This window comes from Lethenteron reissneri, chromosome 28, assembly GCF_015708825.2.
Source record: "Lethenteron reissneri isolate LAM-NWPU_2019-01 chromosome 28, ASM1570882v1, whole genome shotgun sequence".
In the NCBI taxonomy this organism is placed as follows: Eukaryota; Metazoa; Chordata; class Hyperoartia; order Petromyzontiformes; family Petromyzontidae; genus Lethenteron; species Lethenteron reissneri.
In genome coordinates this window covers 8,550,440-8,561,347 of record NC_083806.1, presented here as the reverse complement: position 1 = coordinate 8,561,347, position 10,908 = coordinate 8,550,440, and the positions used below count along the sequence as shown (strand labels likewise).

At 49.1% G+C, this 10,908-nt stretch overlaps 1 protein-coding gene across 1 annotated transcript; it reads right to left on the bottom strand.

Moving 5' to 3' along the window:
• Positions 1–6,961: 6,961 nt before the first annotated feature.
• LOC133348914 (D-dopachrome decarboxylase-B-like) lies at positions 6,962–10,797 on the bottom strand. The gene is made up of 3 exons (XM_061562028.1): positions 10,549–10,797; positions 8,469–8,644; positions 6,962–8,336 (listed from the first exon to the last, which is right to left on the bottom strand). Exons 1-3 carry the CDS (start codon positions 10,654–10,656, stop codon positions 8,264–8,266), a joined length of 357 nt encoding a protein of 118 aa, XP_061418012.1. The 5' UTR covers positions 10,657–10,797; the 3' UTR covers positions 6,962–8,263.
• Positions 10,798–10,908: the final 111 nt, after the last annotated feature.

Sequence of the window (10,908 nt, the reverse complement as noted above, 5' to 3'; positions counted from 1 at the left end):
GATTGCGGGGGGTGGGCGGGGCAACGATGGGCGGGGTTAGCGGCGAGGGGGCGTGGCTTACGGATGGTGCCCGCCCACATGGGGGCGTGGCTACACGCAAAGGGCGTGGTATGTGTCATTGTGGGCGTGGATACACGCAGAGGGCGTGGTCTGTGTCATTGGGGGCGTGGCTACACGCAGAGGGCGTGGTCTATGTCATTGGAGGCGTGGTCTATGCCATTGGGGGCGTGGCCACACGCAAAGGGCGTGGTCTATGTCATTGGGGGCGTGGCTACACGCAGAGGGCGTGGTCTGTGTCATTGGGGGCGTGGCTACACGCAGAGGGCGTGGTCTGTGTCATTGGGGGCGTGGCTACACGCAAAGGGAGTGGTCTGTCATTGGGGGCGTGGCTACACGCAAAGGGCGTGGTCTGTGTCATTGGGGGCGTGGTCTGTGTCATTGGGGGTGTGGTCTGTGTCATTGGGGGCGTGGCCACACGCAGAGGGCGTGGTCTGTGTCATTGGGGCCGTGGCTACACGCAGAGGGCGTGGTCTGTGTCATTGGGGGCGTGGCTACACGCAAAGGGAGTGGTCTGTCATTGGGGGCGTGGCTACACGCAAAGGGCGTGGTCTGTGTCATTGGGGGCGTGGTCTGTGTCATTGGGGGCGTGGTCTGTGTCATTGGGGGCGTGGCCACACGCAGAGGGCGTGGTCTGTGTCATTGGGGGCGTGGCTACACGCAAAGGGCGGGGCCTATGTCATTGGAGGGGCAATTCGGGATGGGCCCCATGCCATTATCTTTGGAACCAAATATTCCTCCCCGCCGGTATAGCCATGAGCGAGCTGTGTTGTGAGCGAGTAGCATTGAGGGGGGTGGGTGGCCAGCACCACGCCCATGTCTCCCAGGTGGCGATGCTTGCACACCGCGTCCATGTACTCATTTGAGGCTGAGTCGACCTGGGGGAGGCCCCAGGACCGAGTTGGCACTGCTGTTTGGTCTTGAGCGGAAATTATTTTTTCACCTGAAGACGAAACGTCGTGATATTTTTTTATTATTTTTTTCTATCTACGTGGCTTTACCTAAAGACCTATATAATTTTTGGTTAATAATGGTTTAATGACGATTGTTCAGATCGTTTCATTTTTTCGTTGCTTCCTCGAGTCTTGGATGCTGCCACCGTTATGTAACGGCGTGCAATGTTACATACTTGGGCGAATCGTTAATATTCATCACAAGCCCGTCACGCACAAACATGCTTGTTAATATTCGTAGTAATTAATAATAATGAGGTGGCAGGCCGTGCCCTGGTCTCCTGGCCTCCCTCTCAGCCGTGTCCACCACGAAACTGAAAACCAGCACTGCCCCGGTTTCTATACAATTAAAGACCTTAATCTGGATGTCTCAACAACCTCTAGGGTACTTCCCGACAAGGTAGAAAGCTGAAATGTGGCACAAACGCAGCTTTTAGCACACAAACAACATGACACCTCTGAAAATCTGAGATTTTTTATTTTAAGGCCCCCAAATCTCGATTTTAAGTGCCCCATAAACATATCATGGATAATATTGGTCGTGAAATGGATGGCATAAATATTAATGTCGTTAACCCTCCCACCACCCAACACAGTTATAATTAGTAATATTTGCCACTAACAAAACGTGGCAATTTGTTACTACGTCAGCGCATGTGTGTGTTGGAGAGTAAATCCGGATCAGTCTTATGAAGCTGGTTGTAATCACCAGCGTAATTGTGAAGTAGTAACAACATGGCACTTTTCTTTAAGTGACAAACCTTAAAAATTGGCTGTCGGGTGGTGGCGGGTTTAACGATGCATTCATATGAACGCAATCTAACCCATCAAAAAGTTGTTATTATTAGATCTTATGGGCTCCAATTGTTCAAACAGTGCTGCTTGCTGGCACGCCGTGACTGCTTCCGGCATGGTGCCAAGGTGGTGGGGCTCGGCTCAGCTTGCACCATGGCCTCCTTCTCTTCATGCCTGCCCAAGCTGTGGATGCAGAGAGCCGGAGATGAACGGGGCAACGATTGTCGGGCGGTGAGAAGTACCTCGGTCAGGTTGAGTCACATGCAGTGGCTGCAGGAATCGACGGGATTGACTGGCAGGCTACGGTGCAAGGTCCTGCTGAGTTTCTAGGAGACAAGTCTGGGAGTACGGAGTGCGGAAACAATGCATAAACTGGTGGTGGTGGGCAGTGGTGTGATGGATGGCATGGGAAAAGTTTCAATGGATAGTTTCGTGGGGAGCTTAAATTGCTCTGTCTCATTTGCACTGTCTTGTTTATGTTCTCATTCATTCTGTTCATTATCTTTAAAAAAATTGCATAATTGAAAACCATTCAAACACGCACTCGTTAATGCACGCATGTATCGCAAGTGTAAAAATAAAATGTGATCAAACTATTATTTACATCCATGGAGGGAGATACAGAGTATGCTGAATAGCTTACCGATATAGTATTTTGAATGGGCTTCAGTGTTCGAGTTGGTATTTGTGATATATGATCATAGCTATTCGCTACTGAATTTTATTGCAATCTGAAAATGTATGTCTTTGCACAGACCACAATTATAACATGTTCACGCGAGCAGTACATTATGCATAGCTTTGTCCGACACTTGAAACTGTATCCTGTACTCGTTCTCCACCACTGTGCATTCTGTTCAAAGTGCATACCAAAGAAGTTGAAATATGAAATGGATTTAAATGCCACATGCAGGTGCCCTCTGAGTCAAATAACAAAACACTCAAATATACCAACAACACTGGCATAAAAGAAAAATATACAATGTGAAATATTTCTGGCAACGTCCCTTCCTCATAGCAAGTAGCTTTCTGTGGCAAATTGAGTTAACGAGCACCTACAAAGGCCAACACAGCAAACACACATATGTAATGGATTCAATTTAGGCGCACACACTTCTTGGGAGGCAACACTCATTTATTAATGAACACAACGGTTACTCAACAGTTACTTTTACTCTACACATAGGGTGGTGACCACCGACCTACCCTAGCTAACACACACTTGTCTCTTAGCTACTCCAGCGTGACCCAGCCAGGTGGCTGCTGGCAGTCCGCTCACTGTAGACCTTCTCTTCTTGGCATCTTCACGAGGCATCCTTCATTCTTCGCAGGAACAGCCCCGAACCTCCTGAGGAGGCCGCTTATATGGGCCTCGGTGTGCCCGGGCCCCACTCCGGCCACGCCTCACCTTTTGAGTACCCTCTCGAAGCCCCCCTGCTGTCCACGTGCCCCCCCGAGGTCCCCCTGGACCCCCGACCCCCACTGGGATCCTGTCACGTGTCCAGCACCGGCCCTGACGTCATTCCCGCCTCCAGCCGGGATGACGTCATGTGTGTGTGTAGACCCACGTGGTAGTAACGCTCCTGGCACAGTGATGTCATATGTGTGCGTATGTACCCAGTAATGATACCACAATCACATCACCCTCCCTCCATGTAAACAAAACAGCCGTCCCGGCTGTGACAATACAGGAAAACAGTGTGCCTCCAACAACATCAATAATAACCGGCGACGATAATTACCGCGAGAACATATGTACACCGAGAAGAACTGATCAACCCGCTTATCCCTCAGCACAGCCCACCCATAGCAAATTGTACGCACGCACCGACACATGAAATTCACTGTTTGACAATGGCGTAGGCAATCAACAAGGTGTGAGAGTCATGCACAGCGGCCAGTCTTCGAACGAGTTTGCGTGGCTGAGCCCCCAGGGGAGGCAAGCACGCTCTCCTTGGAGGTCTGGGGGAACTCGAAAAAGGGCACGGCTCCCTCCCCAGGAGTTGGGCAACAGGATGAGCAGGAGTGATGTACGGGCGCCTCCACTTCCCCCTTCAAGTCCACATCCGGTCAGCACAACCGGCGACTCCAAGGGCAGCAGGTGTAGGAATCCTGTGACGAGAAGAACCACCTCCTGAGGCACAGCACCACAAGCCTGCACCTCAGCTCGTCGGACACAACCAGCCACCCGGCCCAGGGAAGTGGAGATGATCGGAAGAAAAGCAAAAATACACAGATTCCGACGCGTTGGATGCACAACCAACACCGGAAATCAAATCAATCTACCCAACCACCCCATGGATGGCAGGGTCTCACACCGCTCTGCTACCGTTCCACCCCACAGGCAGCAATAGGGCGAAAACTGAAAGTCTAACACCCACCTACACACACCACTTAACATTCTGGACGTCTCCCTACGTCCCAGGTCGAGAAGTCGCACGTCAGGGTTGACCCATGTACTGGCTCAAGGAAGGCATGCATTCAAGGTCGAGCCAGTATGCTGCACCCAAGGTATAACGTTGGATGTCGTACAACATCCCGGGTCAAGGAAGCCATGCTTCCCGGTTGACCCATGTACTGGGCAAAAAAAAAGTCTCACTTCAAGGTTGCCCCAGTATCTACTTTTTTTTTAAAAATATGTGAAATCCACGTGGCACAAAAAAAATGCCTGCTCTTGCCCAGAAATAGTTCACACGTACAACCCCCATATCTCCGAGGCCACCCGTGTATGTACAAAATGGCGGGCGCATGCGCGACCCGCGTGTGCCCAAAATGGCGGCCCAACGCGTGTACAAAATGGCGTCCCAACACCCCTTACTAAGGAGCACCACAGACATTACATGTCACCCGTTAGCACCCCCCCGCCCTTCCGACGTGGCGTCTCCATCCTAAAACCGTGCACGTCGGCCATATCGGGGGGGGGAGAATTCTATGTAACCACCCCACCACCTTTCCGACGCGCGTCACAACCAGTAGCACGCATTAGCCGTATCGGGGGAATTATAACCCAGTCTCTCTCCAAGACTCGCATCGCAGGATATAGTTGTACCGACCGAGCTGAGACAACCCATCGTTCACACGCTCCTACTCGCAATGCAGCCCTTGGGCTGCATGCAATCGAGCGGAGGGAGCAACAACAGACAGGAACCCACTGGTCCTGCCAACCAAAATCCCTATGACATTAACGACGGGATTTCAGCACCCAACTCAAAAGCAACTCAACATAAGCTACCTGAGCCTCTGTTTCACTGTTTCAGACGCGCCTCGGAGAGTCTCGAACTCCGGGCTGTCAGGTCAAACCGTCAACCATAGCATGACGGGACCACACTCATGTTGACACACAACCATAATAGGGGCATTCTGTGCAGAATCTTTGCCCCAGATAAGTCCACAGCCAGCAGCACAATCCAATCACTGGCCCCATATGTCATCGTCACAATCTAACGATCCGTATCAAGGAACACAACAATGCACCTCACAACCCTTATCCGTGCAGAGACATTATATGCAGTACATACAGTCCGCACATCGCGAATCGCGAGAAAAGCCCTATACAATAAACACATCGTTAACAAATGTGGCACATCGCAATCACACAACAACAAAAAAATGTAGATATGACCAACAAAATAAACCGATGTCACACTGCGAGCTAATAACACGGCAACCCACGGGACATTAAAGGGCCTCGGAACACTTGACACAACCGAATTAATCATTAACTGCCCCATCAAGATAACGATCCTGATGCCTCAATCTTACACACACAAAAAAAATGTACATAGCAACACACCAAACACAAACGCCGCGTTCATTCTACACTCACACAGCCAGAAAACCCAGTTCTCCAGCTCCGCAAGCAAAAAAAACACGCAAAAATAACCCGGCATGCGTAAGATGGATGAGGTGTGTTGTCAGGGCCGGGTGCATTGTGTCACGACTTGCCTGAGAGACTGTGAGGGACGGAGGATGGCAGGGTGGAACTTGTAGAATCTTGGATGGCGAGCACGGCATCCCCTTGTAACAGGATGCCACCAAGACGGCCGAAAATCTCCCTCCGCAGGAGTTGAGAATGGCGGGAACCGCATGCCGCGCGTGGCTGCCACGTGCGCGGATTTCCCGCGCAAATTTCCCGCCCAGGCACTCGCAGCAGCAGCTGCAGCGGCGTCCTTTCTCCTCCAGCTCCTGCGCTCTCTCTCTTTTTTTTTCTTTTTTACGATCAGTGGAAACAAGAAGATGCTAGGTGTATTCGGCACTCTGTTTCGTTCATCATTTCGTAAAATGTTTTTTTTTTTTATAAACGGGGCTTTATGTAACCCTCGCTCGCTCTCTTGCTCGCTCTCTCTCTCGCTCGCTTGCTCTCTCGCTCGTTCTGTCTCTCTCTCGATGGCAGCGAAGCAGCGACGTGAAAGTGCGTCCTGCTGCCCCGCCTGCAGCTCCATCTCCCTCCTTCACCGGGGCTGCAGACCCCGGGAACTGCCCTGAAGACGATTTTCCCGCCGTCTCCGTCGTGTGAAAGCATCAAGGTAAGTTGTAGTAATCGTGCGCATTCTATACTGGCTAGGATAACACCTAACGCTAGCCACTTCTGACACCAATTGTAATAGGTTCAATTTAGGCGCCAACACTCATTTATTAATGAACACAACGGTTACTCAACAGTTAGGGTGGTGACCACCGACCCACCCGAGCTAACACACACTTGTCTCTTAAGCTACTCCAGAGTGACCCAGCCAGGTGGCTGCTGGCAGTCCGCTCACTGTAGGCCTTCTCTTTTTGGCATCTCCACGAGGCGTCTTCATTCTTCGCAGGAACAGCCCCGAACCTCCTGAGGAGGCCGCTTATATGGGCCTCGGCGTGCCCAGGCACCACCTCTGGCCACGCCTCAGCCTTTTGAGTACCCTCTCGAAGCCCCCCTGATGTCCACGTGCCCCCCGAGGTCCCCCTGGACTCCCTGGCCCCCACTGGGATCCTGATCACGTGTCCAGCACTGGCCCTGACTGTCATTCCCGCCTCCAGCCGGGATGACGTCATGTGTGTGTGTAGACCCACGTGGTAGTAATGCTCCTGGCACAGTGACGTCATACGTGTGCGTATGTACCCAGCAATGATACCACAATCACTACACATAGATACGCAGAAATTCCACTCCATGATGTGTTCAAATTACATTTATTTCAAAGATCATTTTTATGCAGATGTCAACATTAAGAAGACTAAAGCACAACAATGAAGAATGCAATTCCGAGATATATAAACAAGTGCCAATCATCGCGTGCACTTATCCTTGTGTAGCAAGGCACATCAGCATCAGTTTATTTATTATGTACTACTGTTCTCAGACATCAAGGCAACATCACCAGTAACTGCAGCGTTTTTACTTTGTATTTTTTTGAAATGTTACTGCATTAGTTATTGTCATGAAGGCTTCGTGAGGCTTTACTGGGTACAACTCATTTTCAATCCTGTTTTTTGTTTCTAATTATAAATACTTTCAATTACATTTCCATGACTTTCATAGTAAGATTTTTCCACCGTTATAATTGGATTTCTATATTTAATATTGGTCAACATAGACATCTGCTTGATCACAACCTGTGGACCAGCAGCACCCGTTAGAGAGATCAAACCCTTTTAATTATGCTTTCATGCACAAAGAGCATTATTAAATCAAATTACGATAAATGGTGCTCTTTCGTTCCAGTTTTTGCTAATAATGTTTTATTTAAATCCATTCATTTTATTTCCAGAAGCAGCTCAGTGTGGATCTGTTATAACCCAAATCCTGATAATGAATCACGGCGGAATTGCAATAATTTACTTTTGTTAAAATAGCATTGAAGAATGTGTTGATTTTTGATAAATGCTGTCTGGCCAGGGCACAGGAAGGCCTCAAATTGTGTGACCGGTCCTGTGGTCAGCTAAACAAAACAACATCATGTAAATTGTCCCTTAGCTTCTTAACTGAATAGAAGATAATATAAACATTCAAAATGTGTTTTTATAAACCAACCACTGACCTATACTTGTCTCCAGATAAATACACCAGTGAGTTTGCCAAGCAAGCAAGCAGAATCAGATGTGAGTCAGTTGAGTGATTTAAGCATATTTGCTACGGTCCAAAGATCAGAGCTGGGGGTTGTGCTTCAAAAACATGATCCCACAAACAACACAGTTTATGCTGAATGAAACATATCTGGAATTTTATCGCCAACTCCAAGCTACCGATAGCAGGGAAATGCAACATTTGAGACTCGCAGTTACAATAAAGACTAGGTAGAGAGTGAACAGGTGCAAGTCGAGGAAGGAATAATGTTAAAGCACTTTTACAAGTCGGATAGAGTTTTGTTTTTCCACATAACTACGTATCATTTTGTGCAACAATGTGACATCTGGTTCATTCATGCACGCACAATCAGCAGCGGGTTCTCCGAGCTAGGCGAGTCGTGTGCAGAGTTTCACAGGAAGGTCATGACGGTACCCATCTTGCCCACCTGCCAGCTCTCCACCGGGTAAAACGTCAGAAGGATCCTGTGAAAATAGTCGACAGGCACAAGACACTCGCTCACTCACCCCATTCCACTGCTCACACAAGGCCATTGTCACGGGCCTCAGTCCGAGCTGCATGCCCGGCCATGTAAACAACATTTGATCGGAGCTCACCGGTCCTTGGGGAGGCCCAGCTCGGTGGAGAGGAACTCTGTGAGGCGGGCGCTGTGATCACGGTTTTGTTCCGCTGTGCCCACCACCGCGATGGCTGACACCTTGACGTGTACGCACGGGGCGCTTGAGAGGGCCTGGTACAGGAGCTGCCCCGCATGCACCGTGATGTTGATCCTCTGCGAGCCACACGCGCACACGTACACCCGTGTCACTTTGCAGGCGTGACAGCAACCCAGTAAACATACAACGTTGGGCCACGTGGTTGGAACTGTTGGACCGATATTGGCCCTACGTTGGAACAACATTCCATTCGAACAACATTCCATTCCATTCCCATGTTTACTGAGAAGTGTTGTTCGCATACCTGTACAGCTCTTATCAGTGCCTGCCTTATTACAGACCAATTCAGATCTTATTGGTCACCAAGTGCCTTTATAAATCTCAACGTTCATCTAACAAAGTTCCATACAAAGGAGAAACACCACTCAATATCCCTGTACAAGAATACGGGTAAACAGTATGGGTTGACAGCTATGTGTTTGCGAGCACCTGCTAAGTGCACCTTTGCCTCAATCAGTTTTTGGCAGAGTACACATAGGGGTTGCCTTGGTTGAGATGCCTCTCAGTTTCCACACAAATGCATGGAGAGCATTGTTGCAAGGGCTTATGTGCATTCATGTCCACATACATGTAAGCCTCAAATACGGAAATCCCAAGCACGTGTACTGTACGTTTAAACACAGAATGTGCACATTTTAAACATCATGTCGAACCTTGAGTAAAACATCGTGGCGTTATTAATTTCACCAGCGGTGCCTCGATCAACTTCACTGAGGCCTTCCCGAAACGTCAAGACTTTCAAATAGGGGCCTTTTCTCTGGTATATATCAATAAAATAGCAACATTCAGAATCTCAAGAGATAACACAAAATGCTGATGCCACTAAATTTCACTTGCATGGTATTCTCATGACTGTGAGCTGTACTGTATTCCAGTAAATACGAAAATGCAGCATTTCAAACTTCCATTATTTGGACAATCGATTTAAATAACAGTATACACGCAATTCTAGATTTGAAGCTTTCGTGACTGCAAGGATTCTTAGGTTTTTTCGGTAAAGTCACGTAGGTAAATTTTTTTTACCTACGTGACTTTACCGAAAAAACCTAAGAGTATGAATCCTAAGAGTATACACGCAACACCATCTGCTTTAAGTTGAACTCATGCTAAACCTCTGTGCTTGCCTTGTTTGTCCCCATAAGTTTAACAACGCAACGTGTTAGCTCCTGGATTAAAGTTCATTTGGCAAGCCACCATCCCCACAACCGTTCTTATTCTCGTGATGAACATGCAAACACAAAGAAACATGCTCTGGTCGTTTATGCATTGTCTTTGAAACTGATTGGTCCACACCAGAGACAGCTTTCTGTAGAGCCTAGTCTCAGTGTGACACCAGAGGACACCAAAAGGCGAACAGCACAAAGACAATGCACTATCAGGACATTTCCTGAAACGCAAAAAAACTATGATAATTGTTTTTTTACCCTTTTATCTGGCAACAAAACGGACACCTTTTTTACAATTATCATATTTTTTACTGGCAAATGAGGTTCCAATGGTGCAAAAAAACTATTCTCATATGTTGATATGGCAAGATAGGTCCCATGATGTAGCTGCACAACCCGATCTCTCAATATCCTCAGCCTCAAATGAGTACCTGGTGCTGTGTGTGTGCACAACAACAACAACAACAAAATCTCCACTGGGGAGACAAAGGCGGCCAGGCGTGGTGTCGGACACCCACCGACCCCCCCCACGTGCACCGTGCCGGCCTTCATAGGTGCTACTCGCTAACAGCACTTGCCCCTAACAATCTGTAAAGGCTACACCGGAGTGGGGGGGATCTTTGTCTTTGTACAGCCGGTGGATAACGAAGCCACGCGCTACAGAGGAAAGACACATGGAGAAGGTCATCAGGGAGGGTGGATAACCGAGTGGGGGGGGGGTAGTGTGGGACACGAGGGGAGGCACATCAGTGGTGGTGGTGTTGGTGGGGAGGTGAGGAATCAACGCAGCTCACCTCGGGCGGTTTGCTGAGCGCGGCGGCCGCCTCCGCAGCGAACTTCTTGAGCAGAGACTCCGTGAAGGTCTCTTGTTTCAGGTTGGTGGTGATCTCGATGAAAGGCATGGCTGGGCTGGGTTGGGCTGGGCTAAGCTGTCGTGTCGTCGTGTGGCGAGAGAGACGGGTTCTGAACGTGGGGCAAGGGGGTAAGGGTTGCAAGGGAAGAGCTGGGGAGAGAGGGGGGTTGGATCATAGGGCCACAGAGCGGCAGTGACGATGGTGGTGGGTGTGGACACGCCACGTGGTGGAGGGGTGTGTGCAGAGGGGAGGGAATTCGCTGTTTATTTCGTGAGATATTTACTAATTGGCCAGTGTTCT